The sequence below is a fragment of the Cygnus olor genome, chromosome 20, assembly GCF_009769625.2.
Source record: "Cygnus olor isolate bCygOlo1 chromosome 20, bCygOlo1.pri.v2, whole genome shotgun sequence".
NCBI classification, from domain to species: Eukaryota; Metazoa; Chordata; class Aves; order Anseriformes; family Anatidae; genus Cygnus; species Cygnus olor.
Window position 1 is genome coordinate 9,413,530 of NC_049188.1, and position 14,470 is coordinate 9,427,999.

Consider the following 14,470-nt stretch of genomic DNA (forward strand, 5'->3'; position numbering starts at 1 on the left):
TCCGTATTTTAAAGGATCTGTGTTTTGTTTTTTTCCTCAGGTGTGATAAGCATTTTTGTATTTTATTTTCATAGTGCCCACTTTACTTGCTTCATCTCTCTTACTGCAATACTCTACTGTCCACTCATTGCTAATCTGGCTCGGGAGGTCATCATCGATGTTTGCTGTCTGCAAGCAACTTAGTGCTACTATAACAAGGGAAGCTATACAGAAAAAAGAGACCTGCTTTGGAAAGATATTGCAATCACTTTTGCCTGCTGGGAAAATATTTATTTTTTCAGCTTCTTTGCTACTTAAAAATTAAATGCTCCCTCAAAGGTTAAAGAAAGAAAAAATAAAGACGAGACGAAAAGTAAAGGTGAATGCATTTGTTTGACGATGCTTGATGGTGAATACGCATCCACAGTTTAAAAGTGAAATTATGCAGTGCTTCCACCTATGAATCAGCCATGCAGTAAACAAATTGGAAAAAAAAAAATATATATCCCAAATTAAAAAGTCTAAACACAGAGTTATTTTTAGTGAGTACAGCAAATGAATTATAGACATGCTGGGATTGAACTGGGAACTCACCATGGAGCTTTTATGGAAAAACATCCTGCTCCAAACAGGTAAGGTCTTCACGTAAAGGGGAAAAATGCACAGAAATTAGATGAAAACTCAATTACCAACAAGTACACTGTACATCATGCTATTAAGATTTATGCAGAAGGTAAACAAAAGAATTTTTATAACCGTTCATGATGCCCTGGAAGAGATGTAGACCTCTCATGTAACCAGCATGCTGACACTCACAAAGGGAACAAGTGCCCACGTGAACGGTCCCACTGACAACGCAACCACCCACAGAAGCACGAGCTCACAGGGTAGGCTCTCCATGCACGACTGCTGTGACAAACGTAATGCATCAGGTGCAAACAGGTTTTGATGTTATAATTCAAGTTAGACACAGTTTATTAGTTCTCCTTCCTGAAACCTGCAGACAAATCTGAGGCAAATGCAGTCAAGAGCCTTAAACAGACATTAAAGTCATAATTAATAGACAAAGAAAGTAAATTAGCGTCAAGACAAACAACCTTGTGGGTGTTCCCCATGAACCACTGAAGGTCTGTGTGGGACATTTTTACAAATTTACTGAAAAGAAGTGTGTCCTAAGCAAAAAAGACTACAGGTACAAGGCACTCTTTCTCTTATGGAAGTTCCCCAGCCCTTTTCCTAGGATAGAAATACACTATTAAATTAAAAATCTTCAGCAACTGTACAACACAAAATCTTGTTCCCCCATTTATAAGCTTGCATGGAATGCAGGAAAGAGAACCCTAACTTACTTCAAATGTATTTGATGTTAGAAATCACCTGATTTAGACCTTAACAATTTTGGCCACTCACTAATTTATCTACACTATTTTTTCGGTTGTTGTTCATGTATTTTGCACACTGTATAGTTCTTAGAGTGGTATCACACCCCATTAATTTTAGTGCATTTTGAATGGAATTTTCCCTTGTTTACACGACAGGCCATAGCCATAGTGACATTTGCATAAAATCTGAAAAGCAGGAGCAGGAGGTAAATTTAGAGCTACTCACATGCTCACGGCTTCTTTGATTCTCATTTGGGATGTAACGTTATCCACAAAATTACTGAATAATTGATTTTGTAAATGCCAATGTGTCATTTTTCTTTTCATGCTCTGACTCAGGGATAAATTCTGGCTAGTTGAAACAAGTAAAGTATTTTCAGGCAATCAACTAAACAGAGAAGGTCTGTCATTGAGAGATACATAAAGCCATAAGCCTACACAATTAAAAGTACACCAGCACGAAAAAAAATAAATAATAATTCTAGAAACTAAATTTGCCACGAGAGCAACATCAATGAATGCAGAATCCTCTTAGAAAAAAAAAATAGGTGAAGGTAGAAAACTAAGACATATATTCTTCTACATCCAAAGATATAAAAATCCAATAAAAATTAGAATAGTGTGGGATAAAACCTATCCTCCTTCCTTCCCCTTTTTTTATTAGTAATATTGGTCAAAAACCAATTTGAAGATCTTTGAAACTCTGTGTAACAGACTACCTTTCAAACGTTTGTATTTAAATAAATGCTTGGTTACCACTTTAGGGGAGAGAGCTCATTTGGTGGAACTGTCTGCCTTTCTGGATGCAATGTATCATATATGAATAGTGATAAAAGCCAATTAAATTGCATGCACTGGATGAATTGCATGTACTGTATGAACTGTAGGATGTCCTATAAAGTCAATATTCAGTCCCTAACTGAGTTGAAGGCCATTCTAATAGCTCAACATAAGATTACCACAGCACTATTACACCATTTAAATATTTAATGGAAAGCGAAGATTTTTGCATAATCCATAGCCAATGCAATTTAAAACCTAGAACCTATCTTGTGTACATTTGAAGAGTCACTGGAGAGTGGTCAAATCTGACTGGGAGCTTGGAGTTTCTAAATTATGATCCTGGACGTTTGGCAAGTCATTTTTTTCTGCCTGCCTCAGTTTCTCTGTCTGCAAAAAGCAGGCAAATGATGTTTCCATGAGCTCATCAGAACAATTGAGAAGGTAACAGTCTTTGTATTTAGCTCACCATGCAGTGTTGACCCAATTACATTTTCAAATCAACAAATTCCTCTAGTTTAAATACAAATTGACTTAGGTGGATACACAGACTTCCATGAAGGGTGTTTTCTTGTGTTTTCTTTGGTTTTGGTTTGGTTTCTTTTTTGTTTTGTTGCTGTTGTTGTTTTTACATAGATTCAAAATCTTGTGTTACAAAGAAAAAGTAATTACACTTCAAAAGTCTAAGGTATCATCTTAATAATTAGCTGTAAGTTTTAAAGACAGAATATAGCTTTTTCTTTATGTTCATGAGATCCAATTTCTTTTAAAATGACCATTTTTTTCCTATGATATTTATTTAAGCATTTTTTTTTCAGTATTTCCTCCATACAGTACGGATGGTATGTTAATGGAGGGGCTGGGGGGGAGGAGAGAGAGTACAAATTACAGGATAACCCAACCTTGAAAAGACAGCACCAGATGGCTATGCTCGGTGACAGTAACAGAGCAATGCCAAAGCAAAAAACTCACTGAGGTTCTCTGTTCTCATAGCTAGTGGGGAATTCTAAAGGAAAATTATTAAATGAAGATGATTCATGGTTCGAAATTTCAATAGCATTTTCTTAGTTTGTTTTCTGATTGAGTTTTATCAAATTCAAAACTGAAATACTGTTTAATAAAAACTTGCAACTATTTAAGCTTTGAATATACGGTGCACTCACTCTGACCCTCGTTGCTATCATGTTGCCATCTGAAGTGAGAATCCTTCCATAACACTGACATTTGAACAATATTTAGTGCAAATGGCCATATTTTGTATCAATTGCGAATCATTACAGTAGGTGCTTATTAACCATCGTTTTTTATAAAAGCTTAAACGGGTGCACAAAACATGTCTCTGGAATGTGCTTGAAAGAGAGTGTCTGGCTTCAGCATGCAGCAAGCTGACCTATTTAACTGAATTCTTTAGCTTTACTTTAATATTTTCTTGACTTTTTAGTTATCGTTGCCTACTTAAATGTATTATGACGTCATGACTTTGCACTCCTTATTTTTGTTTGCCTCAGTATAGAACCTGGGCTCAATGAAGCTCTAGTCAAATAAACAAATGGGTATCAGTGATGTATGATACATGTAATATAAGCAATGAGAAGCAGTAAAATGAAAGTATCTCGGCCCTGCTGCAACATCAGCCACTTCACATATTCTTCTCCTTACTGGGGGTGGAATGAGGTATGAAAATGGGGAATGGGATGAAGAATGGATGAATTCCATGTTTAAAACTCACTATTTTTGGATGGAAAAAAAAAGGTTTGTTTCTTTTTCCTGCAAGGTGCATTGGATGTCTCTGTTTCGGTAGACCCAACTAATGCAGGTCACATCCTCGCATTTCACTAGATCTATAATGAATTAGAGAATGAGTATGATACAAATATAATGATCATACCCCTTGAGATAGTTAAAACAAATGCTGCTGTCAGAGAAGACAACTTTTAAAACAGTTTTTCGTTTTGGGCAATGATTCTATCTTTATTTCCCTCCTTTCTATTACAGTCCATCTGTGTCCCCCCATTCTTACAAACTGGAAACAAACTACAACTCATTCCACAAACACAATGCAAGCTTATAAAGCTATTGCAAAGCACAAAGCTGTCTTCTAACATATTCTAATACACTGCCTTTTATAGACAAGCATGAGATGGATCATACAGTTCTTCCCCTTTCAAATCTATAAGCTCTTTGTTAAACGAGCAATGAATTAACCCATTCACCAGACTTGAGAAGGAATTCAGCATTACTATTAAAATTTTGAAAGGGAAACTGAGGCACAGATCTATAAAGACTTATTAAATGTAGCTCTTTTACTTTCTTACAACCCCCTAATCTTTAAAACATAAGATGCTTCCTCCCTCATTAGTGCTAGAGCCCCTTTGGGAAAGCCTATCTGCTCCTCAGAAAGTGCTGACAGTACAGACTACAGGAAAGTGAGTCAATGGGATGACAAAATATAGGGACCAAAATGAAGTGCTTCATGAAGGTGGGGAAATTACAATGAGAGACTGGGAAAGCAAGGGAAGAAAAAGAGGGCAGGGAACTAGGAAGCACTGGCAACGGGCAAGAAGGGAGGTAATGCTCTGAGATGTCTGGTGCTGAGAATGTAAATTGTATTTGGAATAAGAGAGTTTAATGAGTGATCAGAAAATGTTCCCAAACCCACAAGTTTACATGAGAAAAAAAAGCATCTGTGATGAACAGCACAGCAATGACACGACTCCAGATTCTGGCCTTTCATTCCCATAGGGCTACTGCAAACACTTTTAAAAAATTTACTGCCATTCCACTTGTCAAGAAAAATGACATGCTTTGCAGCTCTGCTTGAGCAAATAATATTAAGAGCAATGATCCCTCCTTTTACCTGAAAAATATTTTGCTGTCTGGATACTGGCAAAACAAACCCAACATGACTTTTTGGTTAATAAAAACTGCAAAACTTAATTAAAATGTCTAGTATTAAAGCAGCTTTTCAGATGCTAAAAGCAAATAAAATGGACAATCCAGAAGTGGTAATTACATGATATTCTTTTAGTCTTGCTTAATTCTTTCAAAGCAGCAACAGAAAAGGAATCTGCTCTAAGGGCCATCCGAACAGTGACTGTAAAACCCAACCGACTGCAAGTCCGTCTCCTTTTCTGATCGCTGCACAATCGCAAGGGTTAAGCAGCTGCTTCCAAAGAAGAAGCCTTGTTTCCTTGGAGCAGTGCTTAAAGGTGCTGACCATGTAGGTGTAAATACATCTGTCTGTTGCCATTTGCAGTAATACATGCCTCCTACACTTCTCAGAGTGAGGCAGATGGTCCCTGTCCTGTCTAAATATTACACTGTACAGACTTACATTGCTATGTGTTTCCAGAAATATGAGGGCAGATGTTAAATATGTTAAACACACGCTTTGCCCCCTGGAGGTTTAGTTAAGGCTGCTGTCTCAATTTGGTCATTTTAGGCATGCCAGGCTTCTTGGATCCGAGGCATTCCTCTTAAATCCCTGCCTTATAAATACAGCTTTTCATGTTAATTTTGTGTACTTTCATCAAATATTTTGGATGCAGAACAAATGAAAGAAGCTCTCAGCTTAGCATTACACATCTACACAGGCTTCACTGAAAATTAGGATCCTCATTCATAAAAACTCTATTTACACAGCAGGGTATTTCCCATGACTGTTTTTTTCCTCCCCTTATATAAGCCTCACTGAGTATTCTAAATTTAATTAATTTTAAAAATTACACAAAATAATAGGACACAGACAGTTTCTGAGTGGTAAAATTTAGTCAGGGAAAACTAGGAATGTGAACAATGTCTGAATATGCTTGAGATAAATAGGAATAAAATATTAAATCGAAAATGCAGATTTATTACATTCACAATGGTCATAGTAAAGTTTGCTGGTATCACCACTGCATTAAAGAAGCAGTTCTGTAAAGACAGCTACATGAGTTACTACTGTAAACTAAGTAACTCAAAACCTGCAGTGGTGTTTTTTTACTTTTATTTTTTTAAATCATCACCCTTCACTACTTCTATCACAATGCCTTCCCCTAACACACCATCAGATGGCTTTCTATTTCTGTCTCATCCCACCTAGTTCTAAGTTACTATTCTGTTTCTGTGAGTCTGCATTTCTGTTCTTCTCTGACCGTAATCTTCAAGAAATCTTTTGCATCTGATTGCTAACACACTTCCATTGCCTGTGTTTAAACTGTAAGCAGAAAAAAAAATGCAAATGTAAGCAATTGAAATGTATGTGTGGAAGAAATAAATCACAGCATTACCCTTGTACTATTTCTTTACCAAGTCCCATTAACGATTATCTGTGAAGTTCAGGAACTGCAGACAGCCTCTTTCCTTTGGGCAACTGAGTGTTTGCAGCTCATGCTTTGGTTCTAAAAGCCTACTGTTTACAGCAGTGAGAGCAGGACTGGATTGTTAGATAGACATATAAACATGTACATACGTGCATACATATGTAAGCTTTAGAACCTCATCATGCATGCTTAGAACACTGAACAAACAGTAACAGACTTAACAGAATGCTCTGAACACTCAAACACAGAATACGGGAATTACTCAGGGAGAGAGGAAATATCCATGAGCTCTCTTCTGAAAAATATTTCCCAGGTCATGAAACACAAGGTAAAATTCACCTCACTACTGGTGTTTGAGCAAGAAACCAAGGAACAATTGAAACAAGACAGTGCCAGGACCCATTTGCCAAGATGCAGGGAAATGCTAACTTGTAGGACTCTCAGTTGTCAAGAAAGTCAAACAAGACAAACTTGATCTATTTTTCTAAAAAACATAAAAGCAGTCTGTAAATTAATGCATGAATCAAATCAGACTTTCAAATCAGACTATATCAGAATATACTCAGGGATTTGAACTACCAAAAACTGAGAAGAGAAAAAAAAAATCACCTACTAGCTTTATGTATCAATTGCAAAAACTTAAGATTTGAAATTTAGCAAGAGAAAAATATCAACTGTTCAACAGCATGAATTAACTTGAAAATTGCTATAGTTTATGAAACGCACAGAATCGTCTTTGTAATTATAATGTATATATATTGTATATATTCAGTACAGCTTTCATAACAAGCATTTTGAAGTGTTTTATCATGGCACATCAAGAAGTAGCAAAGTCTGACTGGCTCTGGAGTGCAAGTCCACACATCAATTTCATAGTACAGAACGGTCACTTCAGAAGAAAAATAAGGTCAAGAAAACATCAGGATTAAGTTTTCTCTTTATACTCAGCCTGGCTTACTGTCTTTCAATTTCTGATAGTCAAAAATCATCTCTGGTTGAGAAGGTTGGAAATCAAAATAAACAAACAAACAAACAAAAAAAAGTAAAACCATAACTTATTCTGATTGAATACAGCTCTGCTTATGTTTCATACCAATTCCTGGTGTGAAACTTCTGATGGCAGCGTACGGCGTTTCCCATATGATAGACTGCAAGAAAATGACCCATCCAAAAGAATACTCCTGAATTCTTACAGATCTGTTTTCAGGTTTTGTTTGCTTATCTGATGCTGTTTTTCTTTTCTTATGTACCCCGCCCCCAACTATTCTGTTACCACTAGAATAAAAAATAAAAGGAATAAAACTAGGTGTAACTAGAAGGAAATTATTTTCATATAAACTACAAATAACAAGGTTAAGAAGGGTTTGTACACATACACTTACCCTGTGCGTTTGGTGATGGTCCCTAATGTCATTGGCTGCTTGATTTGAGCAAGAGGCAACACCACAGTCAAACTTGGAAGAGGCAGGAGTCGAGGGTTCCCAGGATTATTGTTTGTGAAGTTATTGTAAGTGTCCTTGGCTGTTCAATTTACCTTGATGGGATACAGACGTAATAAAATGATATTAGTGGATTTTTTTTCTTCATTTATAAATTCTAACAAGTGCCTGAAATAAGCCATTGCCAAAAAAAAAAAAAAAAAAGGAAATAATGAGCTCCCACTGTAAACAAAGCAAATCTAAAAAAGTCATCTTCATTTCAGGAAAAAAATACATGACGACAATGGAAGCAGCAAACCTTTATTTATATACAGGGAATAAGGTCCCCTTCCACAGAAAGGAAATTATTCATGCCGCTGCTGCTTGCCCAGCAGTTTTGTTCACCAAAAAGTTTTAGAGTTTGGTTTGAAGAACAGGCTCTGGATTCCAATTCTCTGACAAAAAAAAAAAAAAAAAAGAATATTCTGGAAGGGAACTATTTTCCTAAAGTACCTCATACTGTGGTGGTAATTGAAAGTTCTGAAAAGGTCGCTCTTGTTGTCTCTATGGATAAAGGCACACATAATAGTAATCTGCTGAACTAAGAAAGAAAGAAAATACCACGAGTAACTACATAAAATAAAGCCATACGAAGCATCATGTAAAAATCAAGAAAGTATTGCAAAAGTAACAAACTTGATACTCATTTAAAATAGAGGAATAAAACAAAATATAGGTATTCAAAAGAGAAGGGGAAAACATAACAAAAAAAATCCCAAGAACCCTAAATTTAGCTTGTTTCAAAGAGGTCTGTGCTGGATATACGCCCAGTTTAGATACGCTTTCTTACTTTCTGTATCATTCTGTAGTCACAACCTTTCATTCTTCAGTTAGAAAAGGAAACTAGCTACAAATTTCATGGACAGTAAAGAAAGAAATGTGAAGAAACCAAAGAAAGAAGTTAAACAAAAAAGGGGCCAGTCTGTTTATAGCAGAATCAAAAGTACTTTAAATAGACAAGCAACCATGAATTAAAAGGTTTAGATCATTAACTTGTTTTTCTGTGTTCCTATAATGCTGTGAAATGCTGGCTTTGTTCTTAATCAAAAGGGAGCCATATTGGGAATTAGGTTCCTAAACAACTGATGCATTCTACATAGATATTATACAAATCCCAGGCCAAATCCATACAATCTGACTGAAGAGCAGCCACCTTTTTTCAAGGAAGAAAAACAGCACAGAAGAGGGTTTCTCACAGGAAGCTGCCTGAAAAGCTTTAATGGTACTTCAGATGGATTGAAAATAGGAAAAGGAAGGCGGAAAAATCTTAATGAATGTCTCATCATCCTAAAGACACTCAATGCTTCCTTTACCCTTCTTTTAATACTATGTAACTGTAAGCTTAGGGTTTTATTTGTTTTTCTACAAAGTCCATAGACCTCTGCATCTTAAAAAAGCACAATAACAAAAATGATGAAATTACAAAGTGTATTTTGTGTTAAGTATCTGCCCTGAGCATTGGTCAATACATTTTAGGAGAAATAGCAAGGCTTTAATGAATAACAAGCCGACTGAAGTCTCAGAGAGCAGATTTCATTAATAGCAATTTTCCTGGACCAACTTGGAATAAAAAGGAACAGGAAAGGGGAAAAAAAATAAAACACTCAGTTTTAAATTAAGACTGAGATGCATTAATTTTTTAAAGATTAGTTTCATAATGCATTCTTGGTTCTTGTAGAAAAGAGTACGAATAGTTAGCTGCTTTATTGTCTAATTAGTTACTGTTGCATGTAATCAAGGCCTCTCTCGAAGCGTTTCTCTCCCCTGTAATCACCATAAGCAACTGCAAGCAACACAGCACACAGAGAGCTCATCTACAGCCGGGGCTCCAAACGTCTGTAATTTTTCTTTTACTTGTTATAACGACTAATTACTACTGAACCGAGTGACTGTGTCGGCACAGTCTTCTCTCTCACCCTAAGGCGCAGTTAATTACCCAGTGCCCTCTGCTCCCCACATCATGCAGTTTTTCCATATGCAAAATTGCCAGCTGATTCAATAGGGTATTTGCACGCAGCAAAGTGAGGCATTTACAGACGTCCTTCCTACACGAGGATGGGTTTATTTCCACACAAGCTGATGAATGCCAAGGCAGTTGAGGATACTCAGAAAACGTCAGGATTAAGTTTAAATTCCTAAATTTAAAAACTTAAGAGTTTTTAAAAATACAAATTGTAGTAATAACATCCTACACATTTATAGGCTCACACATGAGAAAACAAAGAAAAAAAAAAAGAACTATGAAAGCATCCAGAGAGCACTGAAAATGTGTAAAAGATGCTGAATGGGAACAAAATGTAAAATTCTTCAAAGGAATGAACATTCTGAGTTCAAACAATTCAGGTTTAAATGCATAGCTTAATCTGATGTTTACAGACTTCAGTAAGAAAATCAATTAAAGCAGAGCTCATAATGCTCAGCACTTCACAGAACAAACATGATAAAAATAAATTCAGCGATGACAAATGGAAAAACTGCAAATACCTAACTATTAGTAACTATTAACTATTGCTTGCCAATCCATGATTTCTGCAGCAACATTTAGTTGCCTAATTGCAAATAAATGTAATTAACAGTGATACAAATCAAAAATTCAAAGTTGGAATGCTACAGAAAGGAGAGAAATTATTTCTGACAGCGAAGTCAGATTTTTTGAAAATCTGACTGCAATGATGTTAAGATGGAACAGAAACACAGAAAGAAGGTTAAAGAAAATCAGGCTTAACAGAAAAAGTAAAAATAATGTGCTTTTATTTTCACTGAATTATTTTTAGCTATTTTATGATGGAAATGTTCTGTGCTGTTACATCTTCATTGTATGTTGCCTCAGACCTATCAGATACATCCTTGTCTTCTGAACTGCATAGCCTTGGGGATCCAGTAAATGCACTCTATGACTAGGACTGTTACTTTACTGAACATTCAGCAGAAGCCATGTTGTAGTCTGAACATTGGAGCCTGAACAGTGTCACACATTGTATTTAATTAGTCCTTTAAAAATCCCATCATTTTACATTGTGCTATTGTACCCATCCTGAAATTCACTAAAGCCACCCTCCATTCCTGCAGCCCTCAGAAGTGGGAAACCTCTCTTGCAGTAAATGGGAGTTCTGTGTGCGCAGGACTGCAGGATCAGGCCAGAAAAGCACAAAGAATGCAGTCAAGCATCAACATTATTTCTACAGTTCAAGCAGTTGTTGATTCACTGTCAAAGGAGACAGCAAATAAGCTGAAGTCCTTTAGAAACATCAAATATTTTTCATAGAGCAGAATCCTGTACTCAAATTACCTTGCCACATGTGGACAGTATACTAATTCTTATAAGGAAATGTGTTTATTAGTAAAGAATAAAGCCCCAGAATTATAACTTCAATGGATTAGCTTCATTCAGCACTGACAATTTAACTTTAAATGCTAACTTGGTTGTATATACTGCAAGTTAAACATAAATCACACCATATTGACTATGCAAGGAATACTTTCTATTCCAAGTGATATGGAGAAAATTAAACACCAGCAGCACAGTTTCATGGCAAACGTACCCTCACAAGAATCAGCGAGAACGTTTTCAGCAGAGCATGCGTAGCAACGAGGACCTTTCCTTGGTAATCGGCCAGACCATGATATTAGCAGCCTTGAGGACACCAAGGTGAGTCCTTTTGGTCAAGCACTTGTCTTTCCAGAAGCTGCCATGAAAGAGGTTTTCAGACAGCAGTTCAATAGCTGTGCAAGGAATACATCACGGCCAGTTCAGGCTAAGGTTTATTTTCCCCATTTACAAGCACTTGCCTATACTCCATCGCAGCTTGGGCCACAGCTCGGAATGCCCCAAGAAAGAAGCGCTTGCATGATTTACACTCAAATATTACAGACTTAAGGTCACAATTCTGATCATAGTTAAACCCAAATCTAAAACTCCTACAGTAAATCCTAATTCAGCCTTTTAGACATCCAGCGCAAAAAAATATGTCTCAATTTAAGCTGTTGGCAAATGTCTTATTAATTTTACTACGCGATTGGCAGGCAGAGATCAAGCACACAACTTGCAAAGAGCTGAGGATGTTGTGGCTCTGGTATCTGAAAGCAGAGATTTATTTACAAGTGCAGCATTAGACTGGATAAACTTTGCCTGCTGAGGCACGGAAAACAGAATCAATGAGCTCCGTCCTCGTACCTGTTTGCTGAAACCACGCAACGAATACACCATCCCTCCAAAACCTGAGGCACGCTTTTCCAGATATTTTATTCCACAAATACTCAAAGGGAAAATGGATTAACTTGAGGACAGAAGTGAAGAAAGCAAACAACAATGGGCTTTGTTGTTGCAGGCAGGGCGCAGGCGGCCCTGTCAGCCGCGCGGGGCTGTATTCCCCAGCCAGCCATCATTAACAGGCTCGCTTCCACCAGCAAAAAAAGGGAGGCCTGAAAGTGCCGGACAAAAGAAATCCCAGCAGACAGAGAAAAAACAAATTAAAAGCACCATTATAAAACACAGATGCTCTAAGGAAAATAAACTTCACAAGATTTACTGGTCTGTGACAAAGCTGGACATCTGTGGAAAAGACATCAGTGGGAGCTCCCAGGTAAGGCCTTGCCCGGCGCACGGCCTCGCCGCCGCGCCTCAGCCTGGTGCCTCTGCCCTCACGGCACCGCGACCGATGTGAAGGGACACCAAGCATCCCTGGCCACCTCCGAGGTGCCCTCACCACCACAGTATTTGGTTGTTGACAGCTCCAGCTTTTCTTTAGGATTACGGGGGAGTGCTATTACCCCAATTGTTGTTAAACTGTAATATACTCTGAAGGCGTGAGTGTGAGATTTAAACACATCAACTCACACGTTTCTAAGTTTTAGAAATGTTTTTTTGGATATGAAACTAAAGCTACACTTCAGAGTAAACACGCTAGACTTACTAGTTTCTAACGTTTTAGCATTCAATCAACTGAAAGAAATTAATGCAGTAAACTCCTCTGATCAACTAAGAGCCTGGGTGAATTCAGGCCAGATTTGAAATCGGTCAGCATTTCAACAGAGCACTTTGGGATACTGCTATCAGAGATGGTCTTTTAGGTGAGAGGAGGAGAAACATCCCAACTTTTGCAGCTATTGATGACATAAATACATCAAAAAGCAGCACGGCAGGTACCTATGGCTCCGGCACCACGCAAGCAGCAGTGTGAAGACACTTCACTGATTCCTGAAAGAACTGCGTTGATGGAGCTGCACTGCCAGCTCTGCCGTGGTCTTCAGTTCATGGTGCCACACTAATGTGACCAAATTACTAAAAAGTATTCAAACCCAGCTCTAATACATCTGTACCACAGCCCTGCACACGGGCAGGAGCATCACCCAATTTGATGGAAAGGTTTCATTCATAATTCAGCTTAAAACCAAAACTATACTCCCTAACACATAAGGGATGCAAACAGCAACTTATCACCAAACTGACATTAAATAAATTTACCCACTAAATTTCCCCTGGCAGTTTCAACTGTATTTTTCTTCTTTCCAGTGTTGTGAGATACTCCTGCATGGTGAACTTTCACCCTGTTAGTAAGCAAGGCAAACAGGACTTGGCCCAGACAGAGTTTTCTGGTAGGAAAATAATGATCAGAAGCATTTTAGTTTCTCTATACACTTTACATGAAAAACTAAAGTGGTATTGAGCACCTTTCAGCTGCATAGTAAAATGATTCTGTGTTGATTTTTTTTGTTTCTTTTCTTCCATTACTCCAATACAAAAAGCTCAGTAATGCAATGTCATTAAAATTCAAAACCCACTTGATGAGCTTTTGTATCTTACAGTCTTTAACAGACTACATTTCAAAGCGTACCACGTAGACTAATGACATTAGCACTACATATAAACATCTTTAATTTGGTAAATAAAAATGCAGTAACTTGAGGCTATGCAATCTTGTGCAAACCGAGTTCTAAGAAAACAAGCAGTGCTTGGCCATTACTTCTGTTTAAGTGCAACACTGAAGATTCCTCAACTAAACATTCACTAATCATATAATGCGAGGGAAATAAAATCCTTTCTAACTGGCAAACAGAAAATGGCAGGAAAAACAAAGTGTCGTGTATGTGGTAGTTTATTTTGCTTTGCTTTTGATTCGATACAAGAAGTTTCACGGATGAGAATGGAAAGCTTCCCAGCTGCAGTTCCAAGACTTTCACCCTCCTTTCTGACCTTTTCTCAGACATGTTCCAGTATAATCTGTAATCTGCTACAGTCGGAAGAGGAAACAGCAGCGCCCTGGTGAGAAACGCTGCCTTGTGACCTGCATAGAGAACCCTGCGGAAGCATTGCTGGCGTGCAGACGTCGTTTGGAAGAGCCTGACAGACAAACCCAACAGTGTCCAGAGAGGCACGCTCAGTGGCAGCACTAGCTACTGCCCAAGTGGGTTTCTTCTTTAATGTTTTGTTTCGTTCAGTCGAACGCATTTTTACACATTCTCCCAGAAGAAGTCAGGAAGCTTTAATTATTTTACTTATCAATCACTTCTAAATCAAAGTTACATTGCAATTTCCTTGAATTGTATC

The 14,470-nt window shown here is 37.5% G+C and overlaps 1 protein-coding gene across 1 annotated transcript in view; it reads right to left on the reverse strand.

Moving 5' to 3' along the window:
• BCAS3 (BCAS3 microtubule associated cell migration factor) overlaps positions 1-14,470 on the reverse strand; it is a 357,048-nt gene that overhangs the window by 219,447 nt on the left and 123,131 nt on the right. The window contains 2 exon segments of the mRNA XM_040532922.1: positions 574-618; positions 7,828-7,966. Coding sequence (XP_040388856.1) covers positions 574-618; positions 7,828-7,966 — 184 coding nt within the window.